General features: G+C 32.3%; 1 protein-coding gene across 1 annotated transcript in view; it reads left to right on the forward strand.

The window, feature by feature from the left end:
• Positions 1 to 17,532, forward strand: part of MOCS3 (molybdenum cofactor synthesis 3) — a 95,547-nt gene extending 78,015 nt beyond the window's left edge. Inside the window, exons 11-13 of the mRNA XM_053711020.1 lie at positions 11,643 to 11,739; positions 13,456 to 13,560; positions 17,291 to 17,532. Coding sequence (XP_053566995.1) covers positions 11,643 to 11,739; positions 13,456 to 13,560; positions 17,291 to 17,448 — 360 coding nt within the window. The 3' untranslated portion in view covers positions 17,449 to 17,532. The remainder of the gene's footprint in view (positions 1 to 11,642; positions 11,740 to 13,455; positions 13,561 to 17,290) is intronic.
• The last annotated feature ends 1,151 nt before the right edge of the window (positions 17,533 to 18,683 follow it).

Below are 18,683 nucleotides of genomic sequence, written 5' to 3' on the forward strand. Positions count from 1 at the left end.
CTACTTAATAAAATTGTATTAACATGTTAATATTGTTTGTTCTATATAATTAATTACATCTTTTTTCTTTTTTTCAGGAAATTTTATGATTGGATTCAAATACCTTGGTTTAATTTAATAATTAAAATTGATAGAATTGTGTATATATATATATATATATATATATATATATATATATATATATATATATATATATATATATATACATATATATATATATATATATATATAATTTTATTTTTATATAAGAGAAATTACATAGTTTGATACCAAAGTTGTGTTGTGTTATTTATATATCTATATCTCTCTCTCTCTCTCTCTCTCTCTCTCTCTCTATATATATATATATATATATATATATATATATATATATATATATATATATATATATATATATATATATATATATAGAAATACATTTTTTTTTTAATTAAAAATAGAATTTATATAGTTTATAACCAAAGTTGTGTTGTGTTATTTATACATATCTTTTTCTCTTTTTGAATAAAAAATGAATATTTTGAAACAAAAAAATGGTTCGTTATTTACTTTGAATAAATTTTTTTTATTTATTAATATTTATTAATATAAAAAACTTTATTAAACAACAAAAATTAACATCAAAACAGTGAACTCTAATAAACATTAACCAAGGCTATAAGTGCGTTAAATATTTTAGAACCCGTAACTTGAAGGTATATATGGAGAATAGAATTAGAAATCAGGATGTCGTCTATTCAAGAACTCTAACTTTTTCTGATAATACTCCTTTTGCACTGTTAATTGTTCTTGAAGTATATTATTTCTTTGTTTTTCCAATTCTATCATTTGTTTAAAAAATTCATTTTGTTCGTTTCTGAAAGACAATGCCATATCTGTTAATCTTTCAACCTCATTTGGTCTCTCCGGTTCATCTATCGGGCATTGTTCTGCATCCTCAATCTCTTCCTCACATTCTGATTCCTCTACATGTGGTGTTTCAACTTGTGTTGATGTTTGTCCCTCTATTTGTGTCTCATCATCATCATCCTCCTGACAAACTGTGTCAGTCACAAGTGGTTGTAATGTGATTTCTATTTCATCTATGAATGTAAAAAATAATTATTTTAAAAAATTAATAAAATTAATTAAAAAAAAAAAAAAAAGGTCAATAATTACCATCAAATAATGTAATTGACGAATCTTGCATAGTTTGTAGTAATCCCATGACACCTGTAACAAAAATACATTGATATTCATATATATGTTTTTAAATTAAATATCTTTACATAAACAGAATTTTCATGGCGAAAAGTAAGAAACGTAGTAATACATATTCATTGTCCATTCTTTTCATTAATACAAATGATATTATCATTTTTGTAATATACTTGTACTTACTGGTAGTTTCTTCCCTGCATGGTATACCACATGAAGATGTTGTGGGTTGTTCACTAGTCAACTCAGACTCGGATGGTAGGTCCACCTGGGCATTTTCTAATTCATTTTCTAATGCCTGTTCATGTTCTTCTATAGTAGATATAAACAAATTAAAATTTAATTAAAATTAAATATTGAGAAAATGAATATACAAAATACATGTTAAAGAAATAGTGTAGTGTAAATTATTATTTCATTATTCTGATAGAGCATTGAATTTCAAAAAATGTTTATAATTCAATACTATTAAAATTTTTATATTTTCTTCTTTTTGGATTATCTCTCATTTCCCAAACAAAAAATCTAAGTTTAGAAGCGTGGCCATTTTTGGGTGTGACACCTGTTTAGCGCTTGCTGATTGGTTTCTTTTTAAATGTAGCCAGCCAATTAACAAGCGGTATCCAGGTCCTCATCCAAAAATGGTCCTGCTTCCAAGCTTACAAGCATACTTTGTTCAATACATATTAAAATAAAAAAAATAAAAAATATTCATATAAAAAAATTATTAACAGGGTATGCTCTGTCTGAATCTTGAAATATAAGTTAAGAATATATTATACTATTCGTTTAATAGCAATCAATTAGATATTTACCTCGAAAATCCATGGTATCTGATGGTACATCAAGTCCCACCACGACAGCATCCCCCATCCTGGCATACAGCATCTGTTCGTAGTCAAGCAGTTCAGCCCTATATGCGGGGCCTCCACCAGTTCCTTTTGATAACTGCTTTTCCTTGCATACTTTTCTTTTAATATTCTTACGAATATCATTCACCCGCTTCCGACAGGCCCTGACGTCTTTCGGAAAACTACCCTCTGCTGACACAGCACGACTAATTTGTTCCCAAATAGCCTTTTTTCTTTGAGGGTTGACAGATTTTGCTTGATATCCGATAATAATATCGTAATGTTCGATGACCACTTCAACTAGAATACAGTTCTGTCGATGACTAAACATCACACTTCGGCCACTTTTCGTTTTTCCAGCTAGTCCAGTAGCCATCGCAAATTTAGATCAAAAAATGGCGCTAATAAAAATAGTGTCTTCGTTAGAAGTCAGAATAAAGTAATGAACAATTATCACTAACAACTTTTGTTCCAGAACGTTACAGAAATGGGGCGTTATATGAATAGATTACTGAATAATTTAAATAAAATTAGTAACTGTAATTTGATTGCACAATTAGAATTTACTTTATTCCTATTGGTCAAATGTGTATTTTTTTCAAATTGATGTGTTTTTATTATTATATACATTCTTTTTTAAAATTCGAAACTATTTGTATGTATCAATTGGGGTAACAACGAACATAGCCCTAAAAATAAATTTAAACTAGGAAAACAAATGTATCGACTGTAGAAATATCGTCACAGTTATTGCGCATTGTAACAATTGCCAGTTATCTTCTATCGACTGTAGAAATATAGTGCACGTTATTGCGCACTTGTAACAACTTACATGTAATCTATATTGATACAAAAAGATGTAACTTGTTTAATATTTTTTCTTTAATATTGATAAATAATGAAGTTTCGACTCGATTACTTATTTCTTTTAAAAAATAAATCATTTTTAAAATGGGTATATTTTAATGCGCACTAACAATAACAATTAGTTCCGTTATTGGGTGGAGTTTTATGGTTAGAGAGATACATACATACATTTGAAGATGAATCGTTCCAAGAAGTTTTCCATTGGTGAATTACTGATTATCACCTATACAATGGAAAAGTATTTTCCGAAAAAAAAGAAGGGGATATTCACATTGGAACAGGATAGAAGAAATCCAATTTTATCAGAGATGGTGCGACGGGTCAGACGTCTGTCTGGCCATAATAGGACTAGAAAACAGTGCCTGAAGCGTTATAATGATCTAATCCGGAGACAATCTAAATTAAGGACCCTAATAAGAAGCTATGTTATGAAATGTAAGTATTTATGTAATAGTTGTGTATCATTTTTTTAACTCTATTGTAATCTGTCATTAGTTGTTACTTTGTTTATCTTGAACTTTGTGCAGAAATATAATTGCAAATTTTGTATCCATTTTAGATTTATTGCGGTTTGTGAAACAGTATTAACAATGTAATTGTTTCAGTCTGATGTTGTACTGTACAATCGATTAACAATATAAATACAATTGTATTTCAATTTTTAACAGTCAAAAATAGAAAAAGGCCCCGTTATCTGCGCCCAATAAAATGGAATCCATCCAGTCCAGAAGCTGATTGTGATCCACTACCGACTGTTTTTCTGGAGTCTGAGGCTATAATGACAACAGGTATGAATATAGTTACTAAAATGTTTAATATTAAGATAACTCATCATTGATATTAACATTTATATGTTCAAAATTTTTACAAAAAGGGAAAAAGAAAAAAAGGCGACAACGTCGCAGAAGGCCAATGCCCATCATTGATGATGAATCTGACAATGAAGGTAGATTTCCTTAACATATATCTTACAAATAAATAAAATTATTCTATTTAATGACTATAATCATATTAATTATAGACATGATTGAAGAAGATACAGACCAAAATGCCATTGAAGATATAATTGTTGAAGAGGAAAATAATAATATGAATCAAGATTCACCAAATAGCGAGCAACAACAAGACACTAATATATGTAGGTTCATATGTCTATTCAGTCACTCCTTATATGTCATTATTTGTACTAAAATAGAACTTTTGTTTTAGTGAATAATTATTGAAAAGAGATATGGATTTCAATCAGCATTGTTCTATTACATAAGTATTCCTGTTATAATTATGTATGTCTTTCAGCTATTCAAGATGAAGGACAGAACCTTGAACATGAAGAAGAAATGCAATCTAATTCATCCAATGTAACGGAATTTTATGATTGGAGTGAGTTCTTTTGTATCATAACAATCTTTAGCTTTCACTATTGTGTGGAACAAAAGATGCATGTGCGTGTACACAGTATTATCAAGATGACATGCTTTTAAATAACAACAGAGGTGTAGATAAAACCTTCTAACAAGAGATTAGTCTTTTGTCTGTGTTTCTTGTTAGCATTAGTTAAAACACTATTGATCTTGTAATACTTTACTGAAATGTATTCAAGTCATGACATAACTATTTTTCTATTTCTCATTGGTATAGTGCCTGAAGATCAAGAAATAACTATAAACAAAAAAGAAATTTTGGATACCCTGCTGGAAGTTGAAAATAATTTGATGAGGACATACATAAAAGTGCAAAACTTAAGAGAAAAATATCAATCCTTTTAATTAGGAACAATAAAGAAAAAAATTATTTCTTTTCAGTTTTAAATAAAAAAAAATAGTATGATATGAAAATAACTTTTATTTTGGTTTACAATAAATACATATATTTTTCAATTTAAAGGTGTGTGTGTGTTTATTTAATCTAAAAAAACCTATATTAATGCTGAGGGGGGAGGTGGATATAAATATAAGAGTTGGGTTAGATCAAAGGGTTGGGTTATATCTTTGAAATACATAAACTCATGTTTAGATAAGTAGTTCAAAAGTTAATACAAAGATATAATTTGTAATACAATTTTGAATGAGATCTTGATGTGCTTTCTTAAATAATATAAACATTGATACAACAAATAATAAAGTAGATATAAAAAAATTGTGTTATTTCAACATTAAATTTTAATCTTACCATTTAACTTAAGATTTATATGTGAGAGAATGTGATAATATGATCACAATTATTATATTCAAATTTTTAAAACATTGTTAGCGATTATCGTAAATATAAATAAATTTTGTGTTTATTGAAAAGCACACATCGAATTTGTAACATTGATAACTGAACAATACAAATTAAAAAGTAATCAATGAGAATTCACATTTATTTCTCATATGCGCTTTAATTTAAGACATTTTTAATAATAAATATGGCGCAAATATATGAATAACGGCGAGATTTATCAATATCACGCCACATCTCGCCTTTGGAAAGTAACGTAGAAATACGACCCCTTTTATGATAAATAATGGCGCACATGTGCGCCTATCGGATGGCGATATGCAGAGTACTTGACGGAGAACGGAACGGCGATCTTGAACAAAGTTTGATAAATCGAGCCCTTAGTGCAACATCTAGTGTACAAATGTAATAGTACTTAACTGTACAATTGGCATGAATTGCATATATAAAGTAATAATGTTGTGTAACAGTATTGTGAGTTTCATAAGCTGGCTTGAGTACTATTTGACGTAAGGTACATCACATTATATATCATGTGTGTTAACCTTAATCCCATCAACTTTAGGTGACTCATTTCTAGATGACTAGGTGTGTTAATATAAAGACAAAGTTTAGATATAAAATCTCCATGAACCAAGCACTCACCGCTCTTGTACCAACTGTGCAATTTTATTTGAACCATGATGGTGCATGACCAGTGAGTGCTACACATGAAGTTCTATAGCACCCTGTGAATCTTTCATTATTTATTTATGTGTGTGTGTATGTGTATATATGTATATATGTGTATGTATGTGTATATATATATATATATATATATATATATATATATATATATATATATATAAAAAAATTCATTAAAATTATGGGGTAGATAAAAAACTGAAATTAAAATCCTCCATGTCTCAAAATTAAATCAATATAAATATTTGCATAGGAAATTAGCACATCTAGGCAAGATTCCCCGCTTGCTTTTTCCCAGAAATACTTCATATACAATGTTACCAATGCACAAGAGAATTCTGGGTAAGATATGCAAATTAGATATGCAAGTTCTCAGGTTTTTTGCTTCAAATGCTGTTTTAAAACAGCTATCTTTTTAACAGGATTATTGCAGCAATCCAGAAATTTCTGAGACTTTGCATATCTAATTTGCATATCTTACCCAGAATTCTCTTGTGCATTGGTAACATTGTATATGAAGTATTTCTGGGAAAAAGCATTCGGGGAATCTTGCCTAGATGTGCTAATTTCCTATGCAAATATTTATATTGTGTATACTGTATGTGTGTATATATATATATATATATATATATATATATATATATATATATATAGAGAGAGAGAGAGAGAGAGAGAGAGAGAGAGAGAGAGAGAGAGAGAGAGATTAAACAGATAGTAAAATACAAAAAAATTGTAGTAGCAGTAGAACAATTCTCATAACAAACTAGCAGATCATTTTATGATGATTACAGATTGAGTCAAAATGGTAGTTTAAACAAATGGAAACTGTTGACCTGTGTTATTATATTTCACCAAAATAGAAAACTAAGACTACTGAGAAATGCATTTCCTGAGAGAAAACCCCTAGTTTTATGCTTTCACCAGATGTTCTTTAGATTCTTTTTCCAAAATCCTGTAGTATTGTTTGATTTCGTCATCTGCTTCTTATAATAAAAAAAGGGAAGGAAATGCTTAAAAATAAACACATCCTCCTGCTCCGTTCCTTAAAATATGTTTCAATTTTCCAAGTTAAGATCCTTACCCTGAACATGAGACTAATGAGGAATTTACTATAGTCTCTGAGCATGTAAAACTGTAACAGAAGTAGTTTATGTAAACAACAGTTCTTCAGTGATTACAAAATAAAGGTTCAACATAAACAGTGTAGCTCTGGGTGACTTAACTTAATTTTTTTTTTTCCATCTGTTTTTGGTTTCAAGAAAACAAAATAAACAAGTTTAGCATGTTTAAAGGGCCTTTATAGTTGAAACATTGCGTGATCTAAGTTGGAGTATTTAATATTAAGACTAGTGACCCTGCACCTCTATGGGTTTAACCCCCCCCCCCCCCCCGCAAATGATTTAAACACATAGTACCACTCGGGACCCACAGTGCCAATTGCGCAAACCAGCTGTGTAACTAGTGCTAATAACAAGGTTAGCAGCAGTTTCGTCTCAGGGCCAACAGTGCTCTGCAGGTCTTGGGCAGTACTTAAAGGGACAGTCATCACCAGAATTTGTGTTGTTTGAAAAGATAAATAATCCTTTAATTACCAATTCCCCAGTTTTGCACAACCAACACAGTTATAATTAGACAAGAATACCAAGAGAATAAAGCAAAATTGGTGATAAAAGTAAATTGGAAAGTTGTTTAAAATGACATGCCCTATTTGAATTATGAAAGTTTTTTTTGGACTTGACTGTCCCTTTAAATCATGTGTCTAACCCCTTTGGGGGGTTAAACACACAGAAGTGCAGGGTAACTATTCTTAATATTACATGTTCTAATTAGTTAGAGCATGTAATGTTTTCGCTGTAATGACCCATTATATAGCACTTTTTCATTTTCATGATAGAATGTTTTTTTATTTAATGTAATTTTGAGAGCAGCATATTTGTAGAAATATAGAAATTACTTTTAATTTAGCCATCATTTTTCCAAGAAGCATTTTAAACAAGCTACATATTTTTTTTATAAATAAATAAAATTTACACAAACAAAAAAAAAGAATCACTTTTAACAAGGTTCTAACCAGAAGACTTCCTGACCCACTTTTGTTTTTCAGAAACAAAATTTATAAAATAAGAATGCTAATTTTTTGTCATTTATCCTGGTATTATTCACCAGTGAAGTTTTTCAAAGTAGTAAAATCCGAATCTGGCATCAGCAGACACACGCATATCCTATTGGTAAAGTTTTCAAAGTTTGTGAGTAAACCTCCATGCTGCTGCTTTATAGAAATATGTGTACGCTTCAGCTTCTTGTACTAAAAACTGCACTTGGATAAAGTTAAAGGGACATGAAACCCTATTTTTTTTATTTCATGATTTAGAAAGAGCATGCAATTTTAAACAACTTTCTAATTTACTTCTATTATCTAATTTGTTTTATTCTCTTGATATTCTTTGCTGAAAAGCATATTTAGATAGGCTCAGTAGCTGCTGATTGGTTCCTGCACTTAGAAGCCTGGGGTGATTGGCTCACCCATGTGCATTACTTTTTCATCAACTAAGAATATCTAAATAATGAAGCAAAATAAATAATAGAAGTAAATTGTAATGTTTAAATTTGTATTCTCTATCTGAATAATTTAAGAAAATGTCCCTTTAAAACCTCTAGTGGCACAGATGTTAAAACAGTTGAACTTGTAGTGTTTGCTACAGATAACAACAGATAATATCCAAAATAAATATTGTCTTAGCATAACATTCCTGAGGGATGCTTCCTGTAATCAATTTATATCTTGAAAGCTACAAGGACCATAGGTAAATCCCAATGAAGTATTGAGAACTTGCACTTGGGTGAAATGTAGGCCAGAGCTTAAAAAATGTTGTACTAAAAGCTTCCAAACACTTTTATTCTATTTAGAATTTGATATTTTAAGGTGCTATATAGCAAAGAGCTTTAGCTAAGAAGCCTACGTGACAATGTATATGCAGAGAACAGAAACAAAATCCAAATCTAGTAAGTATAAGAACAAGTGGAACCCGGTATCCAACTTGAAAGGTGCAATCTCAGGCTTCAGGTTTTCTATCTAGACGCTGCTTGAATAATGTATATAATGAAAGCTACAATGAAAAAACCCGAATTGAAAGGCTATATTAAAACTGTTTAAATGCATATTAAAAAAGTATGTGCATGTTTGTGCTCAACAAATACTTAAAGTGATGGTAAACTCTCCCCTTTTTAAAATCAGATCTGGAATGTAAGCGCTATTTTAGATGGAGTTTAATTCATTAGCTGCAATGAAGATGCAGTATGATATGCTTTTTAATATAGATATGAAATTCAAATACTGCATGCTCCTCCGCCCACTTCAAAAGTAAAATTTTCTGTGAGCTAACAGATTGAATTGTTGTCCAATCAGCGCTCTCCCCATCTGGCACTTTTGTTGTAGCTAGAGCATTGATTGGAGAGTAATTCAATCATTTAGCTGACAGGAAAATTGACTTTTGAAGTGGGTGGTGTAACGTGGGGTATTTGAATTTCATATCTATATTAATAACTAAGTTATAGCGCATCTTCATTGCACATAATGAGTAAAACCCCATCTAAAATAGCGCTTACATTCCAGATCTGATTTTAAAAAGGGGAGAGTTTACCATCACTTTAAATATATAAAATAAAACACATTTTAAAATACCCTCCTTTAGATGCAAGATATTTAAAAGTAGTCTTTTCTGACCCTTTTTTAAAGGATGTTAATTTTAATTAAAGCAGACAAGGATTTGGAGATGCATTCGATTTCGAATGGAAACAATATATATATATATATATATATCAGAAGCACCAGCTAGGTACAAGCCTATCAAGAGAGGAGATTTTGAAACCAACGGGAGATATTAAGATTCACCATTCTTGCAAAATTTTTGTGGGATTTTTATATTATGAAAGGGATGACCCAGAGAATCAATTCTTCAAGTGATACCAATGAAGACATAATATTCTGTACTCTTTAGAACCTATGGGAATGAGCACATGGAGATTGGTGAACGTGAACAGTATGCAACTAAAACATAAGCAGAAATAGTTCTCTAAACTGCAGTTCCTCACTGTTTCCCCGTGCAGCCCTGCACAATGGATGAATGATTTGAAGTTAACATCTTCACTGTTGCAGTTGCCATATCCACTTTGGCATTTTTAAATAGGAAGTATTCCTTTTACTATTTGCCATTTTGATATCTTGTCATCAATGTAAAATAAAGTGGCCTATGTCAGATGATTCTTTAAATCAAAGTGTCCAGCCTGGGTGACCATTTCATGTAATAGCAGAAATAATTTAAATGCCAAACATACCAGCCTCAGTGTAAAGTAAGTTTGAGGAATAAACATAAGGTAGAAATTGAGTTGCTACTAAGGAATCTGTAACAGTGACAGAAGTAAAATCCGCCATCTTCTATCATGGAAAAAAAAATACCCAATTTGACCCCATGGTGGTATATACTTCATAAAGGTATGCTATACACCTTTTAGAAATGTAAAAATCCATAAAAGGTCTTCAGCCATGGAACTACTTTTCTTTTTTTGTGTGTGAAAATATCACCTCCCTAAATATGATTCTTAGCAGATTTTTGAGATTGGTAGGTCCAAAAAAGAGAAATGTTAAGTAGTAATGTTTCATATCTCCAAAGCACATAGATATAAAGCACAAAAATCGTTACATAACCACAACCCATAAATATACGACATAGGCCTTCACAACCATGGTGTTTTCATATCAGATCTAAAAAAATGCTGTTCTCTAAATATGATGGCTACATTGTCCTAAAGATCCAGTTAAATATGATAAAAGTCTATATTTCCTACAAGTTAACACCTTAAAGCAGTGTTTCACAACCACAGTCCTCAAGTACCTCCCTAACGGGCAAGATTTTCATGATATCTGAACTAGAGCACAGGTGAAATAATTAGCTGATGGGTGAGAGTCATAATGTTGAATTATTTTTTTATTGTTATTTTTACCTTTAAATATATTAACGCCCCTCCTTGATTCATACAGGATTGTTTGCTCCTTTAGCTAGGATTTTTACCCCTTTCTCTTGGTGATTGTGTTGGTATAGTGATGGTGGAAAGGGGCACTTTCCCATTCCAGCACTCACTACAACAGAGTGATAATATATATCAAGCTCTTACTATACGCCTGGTAATAATAACTGGCCAGACAAGAAGTGTCAATAAATACACCTCAAGGTTTCAAGGAGTGTGTATTATATTTTATTTGTACATAAATTTACATACCAGCCCTGCTTTGAGACTATCCTAACCTGATTAAAGGGAGATGAAACCCAAAAATGTTCTTTTATAATTTAGACAGAACATACAATTTTAATCAACTTTCTAATTTACTTCTATTATTTAATTTGCTTCCTTCTCTTGTTATCCTTCGCTGAAAGGTTTATCTAGGCAAGCTCAGGAGTGGCAAAGAACCTAGGATCTAGTTGCTGATTGATGGCTGCATATATATACCAATTGTCATTGGCTCACCCATCTGTTCAGTTAGAAACCAGTAGTGCATTGCTGCTCCTTCAACAAATAATACCAAGAGAATGAAACAAATTTGATAATAGAAGTAAATTAGAAAGTTGTTTAAAATTATATTCTCTATCTTAATCATGAAAGAAAATGTTTGGGTTTCATATCCCTTTAAATATGACAATAACTTTTTAAAACAAGTCTAGATGGCTAGAATTGAGACTCGGTCATGGATAGATTTTTAATAAAAGTTAATTATACAAAGTAATTTTTGTGAATGACTAATGTTTTTTTAATTTTTTTAACTTTAAGGACTACAAAAAAATTCTAGATGAGCAAATACCTCATATTCTTATTGACGTACGACCGCAGCCTGAATTCGATATCTGTCAACTACCACATACTGTTCGTATCCTTTTCAAATTACTCATTTTTATTCATTTATTTTTTTGTTAAAAAAAAAGACAAACGAGATTTCTTTATTTCTTAATTAACTGTATTTTATTTAAATAAATATAGTGTGTTAGAAAATAAAAATGATGTATACCTGGTTTTTCTTTAATTTTTAATTTAAAATTAAAATCAACTCTTTTTTCCCCTTATTTCCTTCAACATGGTGACAAAAAATAAACTAAAAATAAACCAGTCACCATCATTTCATATTTTTCTTTGTTCCTATGGGATTTCACCTTAATTTCACGGGACTTCACTGTGATGTTGAAAAATTTCATAAAATGAAAGTTGAAGTTCACAAGAATAGCCGCACCATCTAAATGTTAAGGGATATTAAATACTAACTACATTTTATAATTATAGTAATGAGGTTGTTTCCCGCCTCACTCTAGCCATGTTGAAATCTAGCTTTCGCTGCATTTCAGTGCTGATGTGTTTGCACATGTGCAGCAACTCTCCTTCAGATACCTGCAGTGTAACCTAGGTTTCAAAATGGCGGCACCCATGATTAAAGGGACATAATACACACAGAGAGATTAGAGGGACGAGCATATGTATTTCATGTTTAATGACCCATTCAAGCTGCAATGTTTAGTCCAGGATATTAAACAATTAGCATATTTTCTTATCCTGATGCAATAAAGTATAAATTTGAGATTTAAAGGGACAGTCTAGTCAAAAACAAACTTTCATGATTAAAATTACATGCCCTATCTGAAACAACTTTCTAATTTACTTTTATCATGTATTTTGCTTTGTTCTCTTGGTATTCTTAGTTAAAAGCTAAACCTAGGTAGGCTCATATGCTCTAAGCCCTTGAAGTCCACCTCTTAATTCATTTGAGAGTTTTTCACAACTAGAGGGCGTTAGTTCACGTGTGCTATAAAGATAACATTGTGCTCACGCACGTGTAGTTACCTTAGAGTAAGATATTTTTGAGGTAAGATATCTTACAGCCTTCCTTTCACATACCATTAATAAGTAATATAAAATTTTCTACATCATTAAAGGGACACTAAACCCAAAATTTTCTTTCATGATTCAGGTAGATAATACAATTTTAAACAACATTCAAATATACTTCTATTATCTAATTTGTTTCATTTTTTAGATATCCTTTGTTAAAGAAATAGCAATGCACATGTGTGAGCCAATCACATGAGGCATCTATATGCAGCCACCAATCAGTAGCTACTGAGCCTATCTAGATATGCTTTTCATCAAAGAATATCAAGAGAATGAAACAAATTAGATAATAGAAGTAAATTAGAAAGTTGTTTAAAATTGCACGCTCTTTCTAAATCATGAAAGAAAAAACTTGGGTTTCATGTCCCTTTAAAGTGTTGCCACTTTCCTGCAGAAATTGTGCACTCAGGCCCAAAAAAATGCTTGTTGACAGGTTGTGTTACTGTATTTAAAAACGTAATGTATCATGGGGTCATTGGCCCTTCATCAAATTATTTATTATATATATTTTATATATTATGTTATATATTTTGTTAAAAGAAAAAAAAATACCTCTGTAATTTTCTGAAACTTGTTTTTTTCCATATGATTGCACTTTTTGTTTAGCAAAAATAAAAATCATGTAACTGATTATTAGTGAACAAACAGTAATTGAAATGTAAAATACATTTCTGTATAATGAATATTTTTCTATAAAGTAAATAAGATATTCCTTTGAGTCGGCTAGAAGAGAAAAGTGACAAGTGGATACATTTTCTGAGAGCCAAAATAGCAGAAATAAACCATGATGAAAAGGTATCTAAAAAAAAAGGTAAGTTATATCGCTTGAACAGTTGATAACACACTATGAATAGAGTCAACAATAGTTTTTTATTTGATGTATTTAGCAAATCATAGTATAAAAAGAGAACAAATCATATGTACTTCTGCGCAACTTAAATGGGTTATTGAAAGCACAGAGAATAATGTCTTTAGACTATCTGTTGCAAACAATTAACGTTCAAGTTTATGTAAAATGAAGTATATCCAAACAAGAATAAAGTATAGGTGTCTTACCGGAAATTACCTCAATCATATGAGGTAATGTATGGTCACGTGGGTATTGTAGTAGGTAGGTGATCTCTGGTTCAAATCGTGTCACTGCTGAGGTTAATGACTTCGATGCAGCCTTGTGTATGGTATTCCCCTTTAGGAAACTTCCAGGATCTTGTATTGTAGACTTGGTATCTCTTGTTAGTATGGTATTTTTCTTCAGCCGGTCCTTCCCAGATTTCTCAGTGGGAGGTGTTGAGGGAGAAAAAAAAGAGGAAAACACATAGTGTAATACTGTTTAAAAGATATATTTATTTACAGTATAAAAGATAGGAATTGCACTCACATGTAGTACCCTCAATCAAGTATGAGGTAAGTATTGGCACATCAAAATATGTGTAGGCAAAGTATACTTCTGGGTAGTTGCATAAGATGAATAACTCACTCAGTTAGGGTAAGTCCAATCAATTAATCCAACAATGTCATTGAATCAATGTCCATTAAAAGAAAAGGAAGTATAGGAACTTGGTGGTCTGATGTGGCAAAGTGCCAAACATATATCCCTATATATGTGATGTTAAAGGTGTATCACTAAAAACAAGTGTTTGTCTCCTGATTGTTGCGGCAATAAATGTTGCAGGAAAGACAAAAAGTGCTGAAATTCAGTAATGTTGGTCACAATGTACTTGGTAACACTAATACTAAAAATAATAACAGTGTCTGACTACTGTAAATGTAGGTCACCAATAGTGTCCCAATAATAGACCAAATGCGCTGAGAAGAAACCGACCGTCTGCAGCAGGTCGGATGTGTGACTTCATCAGAGGCGCCTCTGACAAAGAAGTATTTGAAACTTCGAAACGCGTAAGGCTCCCCAGGTGTGGCAGTACAGTTTCTTTTCACTTACTTGTAGTGCAAACCGGCCTCCTTTGTTTTTACCGCTCCCACGCACACTTTACCAACGGTATCTCACTCGCTCTATCCGAGATGTGCAGTTGTGCTTGTGCTATAGTCACACATCCGACCTGCTGCAGATGGTCTGTTTCTTCTCAGCGCATTTGGTCTATTATTGGGACACTATTGGTGACCTACATTTACAGTAGTCAGACACTGTTATTATTTTTAGTATTAGTGTTACCAAGTACATTGTGACCAACATTACTGAATTTCAGCACTTTTTGTCTTTCCTGCAACATTTATTGCCGCAACAATCAGGAGACAAACACTTTTTTTTATTGATACACCTTTAACATCACATATATAGGGATATATGTTTGGCACTTTGCCACATCAGACCACCAAGTTCCTATACTTCCTTTTCTTTTAATGGACATTGATTCAATGACATTGTTGGATTAATTGATTGGACTTACCCTAACTGAGTGAGTTATTCATCTTATGCAACTACCCAGAAGTATACTTTGCCTACACATATTTTGATGTGCCAATACTTACCTCATACTTGATTGAGGGTACTACATGTGAGTGCAATTCCTATCTTCTATACTGTAAATAAATATATCTTTTAAACAGTATTACACTATGTGTTTTCCTCTTTTTTTTCTCCCTCAACACCTCCCACTGAGAAATCTGGGAAGGACGAAAAATACCATACTAACAAGAGATACCAAGTCTACAATACAAGATCCTGGAAGTTTCCTAAAGGGGAATACCATACACAAGGCTGCATCGAAGTCATTAACCTCAGCAGTGACACGATTTGAACCAGAGATCACCTACCTACTACAATACCCACGTGACCATACATTACCTCATATGATTTTGGTAATTTCCGGTAAGAGGACACTTATACTTTATTCTTGTTTGGATATACTTCATTTTACATAAACTTGAACGTTAATTGTTTGCAACAGATAGTCTAAAGACTTTATTCTCTATGCTTTCAATAACCCATTTAAGTTGCGCAGAAGTACATATGATTTGTTCTCTTTTTATACTATTTTTCACAGTGTAAGGGGTACACTGTTATCTTACCTTCTTGCTGCACTATTCCCGAAAGGAATATTTGGTTTTTGTACCCTAAGTAACCAAGGAATACCTGGATAGAAGGGAGTATATACACCCTCCCATTTCCACACTATACATCAGTGAGTCTTGACATTGCGATCCAACTAGAGCGCTGGTATTTTTTCTTTATTAAATTTAGCAAATCATATTTACTTTTCCTAAGAAAGATGAGACAACTGTTTTTCTTAACCATTTTGCAATCTTAAAGGGACAGTCAACCTAAAAAATGTTCCTACTTATTTAGATAATGTTTGCAATGATTAGTATTGCAAACAGTATCCCAATGTTGATCAATATATAGTGTGTAAGTAAAAATATTTACTAGTTCATCTTCGGCCATTTTGAGATGGCCGTCTGAGCCCTCCCTCCCCGATGTCATCCTGATCTTGTACTCATCGTCCACAAGTCGATATTGCACAGACCCGCGATTTGGGCATGCGCAATGCGCCGTTTATGCTCGAGGGGGCTTTTTCAGTTAGGAACTGTAATATTCTAAAAATCAGGCAGTGAAGCCGTTAATTTACAAACTGTGCCAGATCTCTGCCATAAGGAAAGTGGCATTTGCTAACACTTGGCATCTGTAGTACTATTACTAATATTGTCACTGCTCTTGTAAAAATAATGTCCTGTAAACGGAATGATTTCTTCAACGCCAGGAAACTGGAGCCTGGTACAAAGCTTCTGAATGCAGAAGTCACTGTGGAATTTTCTGAAGTCTGAAGAAATCTTTCCGTTTACAGGACATTATTTTTTTAACATAAACGGCACATGCGCAAATCGCGGGTCCACGCAATATCGACTTGTGGACAATGAGTACAAGATCAGTATGACGTGAGGGAGGGCTCAGACGGCCATCTCAAAACGTCCGAAGATGAACTAGTAAGTATTTTTACTTACACACTATATATCGATCCACATTGGGATACTGTTTGCAATACTAATCATTGCAAACATTATCTAAATAAGTAGGAACATTTTTTAGGTTGACTGTCCCTTTTAAATTTAGGATAGGCCTCTCAAAATTATTTATGAAATTATGTGAACAGAATAATTTAATCCAGTTATAACTATTGGACAAGGCTAAATATATTATAATACATTATTTAGAAGTCATATATTGCTAAACTAGAGCTGTCACTAATTGTACCATTAATTATATAAAATTCAAAAAAGAGGAATCTTTATGTGTTGCTATGGTACTATATCCTGTTGGGCTATTGCTAACATCCTTTATAACTCAATTTCCTGTTAAAATCATCTTGCAGTGTTAACTTAACATGTCAGTATAGCAGGTGGAATTTCATGTTTTACAGGACAATGAATAGACCAAGAATATATAAATATATATATATATATATATATATATATATATATATATATATATATATATATATATATAGCATTAAATAGACTATTATACTCACTCAAACTTAAAAATAGCAAAAGTTTATTATTGTCTCTTTTTATTTTTTTTATTTCAGTGATTGTAATTTGTAAACTTGGAAACGATTCACAAAAGGCTGTAAAAATATTACAAGAACTATCTGGAAAAGAAGTGGATTTGCTAGATACTAAAGATGTTCAAGGTGGACTGATGGCTTGGGCTGCCAAAATTGACTCGACATTCCCTCAATATTGAGATTGTACCTAGAATAACAAATAAAGAGGCACATCTGTTTATATCACTATGCATGGTCATTTCAATAAAAGTTGTAAACTTTCATGATTTGTTTTATTCTCTTTAAAACGTGTTGTGATCTTTAATTTTTGAATATATATTTATTTCCTAATATTTATATAAAGACTAAAAAGATATCTATACTATACTATAAATATAAGAAAAATCCTGTATTTGATCCAGATGGATAATTAAAGTCACCAGGGCAGCTCCTCTTCTTAAGGTGAGGGAAAACCAACATGTATCTACAAGGTAAAAATAAAAGGGCGCCTCATGTTTTCCTGGACACTTATGAGTTACACATGCTGCAATGTAAGCAGGGCATCACATAAATAGTGCTGATGAACAGCACTATTCATGTTCCTCCCTGCACACCCTGCAGCATGTGTAACTCATAAGTCTCCAGGAAAACATGGCTGAGGTGTAAACCCTAGGTGTAGACTATGTGAATGCCACAGTCACCAGCTGGCTGATGCTTCTGGCAAAAAAACCTCCAAGGGAATTCCTCCTTAGACTTGAGAATCTCCAATATTCGGCCACAGGCAATCAGAAGAAATCTAGCAGCCACTTTCTATAAACAGTATGCAGCAACTTGATAAAAGTACTAAAAACATTAATAAAATAACAGTGTACAGATGATCTGTTTAAAAATATGCAACGCATTTCTCAGCTTAAAGGTGAGCCGTTTCATCAGACAGTATCAGTACCCTATTGGGGCTTATGGAAGCAAGCTCTCATGAGCGCAAAGCTTCCTTGAAATGCATTGCGCCTAACTTGTAATACCAGCACACATTTGCGAGCACTGGTATTACTAAGTGGAGCAAAACTACAATTTTGCACTCCACTCATAATCTGGTCATAAGTGTATAGTCATCTGGAGTAAAAATCGTCTACAGTAATGATTGAGATAGGACCCTGTATCATGTGAAAGGCATCAGCCAATAACAGACTAGAACACGTATACAGATACAAAACACTATCTGGCCCATTTATCAAGCTCCGTACAGAGCTTGAAGGGCCGTGTTGCTTGCAAGTCTTCAGACTCGCCAGAAACACAACTTATGAAGCAGCGGTCACAAAGACCGCTGCTCCATAACCCTGTCCGCCTGCTCTGAGCAGATGGACAGGAATCGCCGGAAATCAACCCGATCGAATACCTCCCTGCTGGCGGCCGATTGGCCGCGAGTCAGCAGGGG

The sequence above is a fragment of the Bombina bombina genome, chromosome 4, assembly GCF_027579735.1.
Source record: "Bombina bombina isolate aBomBom1 chromosome 4, aBomBom1.pri, whole genome shotgun sequence".
Classification (NCBI taxonomy): domain Eukaryota; kingdom Metazoa; phylum Chordata; class Amphibia; order Anura; family Bombinatoridae; genus Bombina; species Bombina bombina.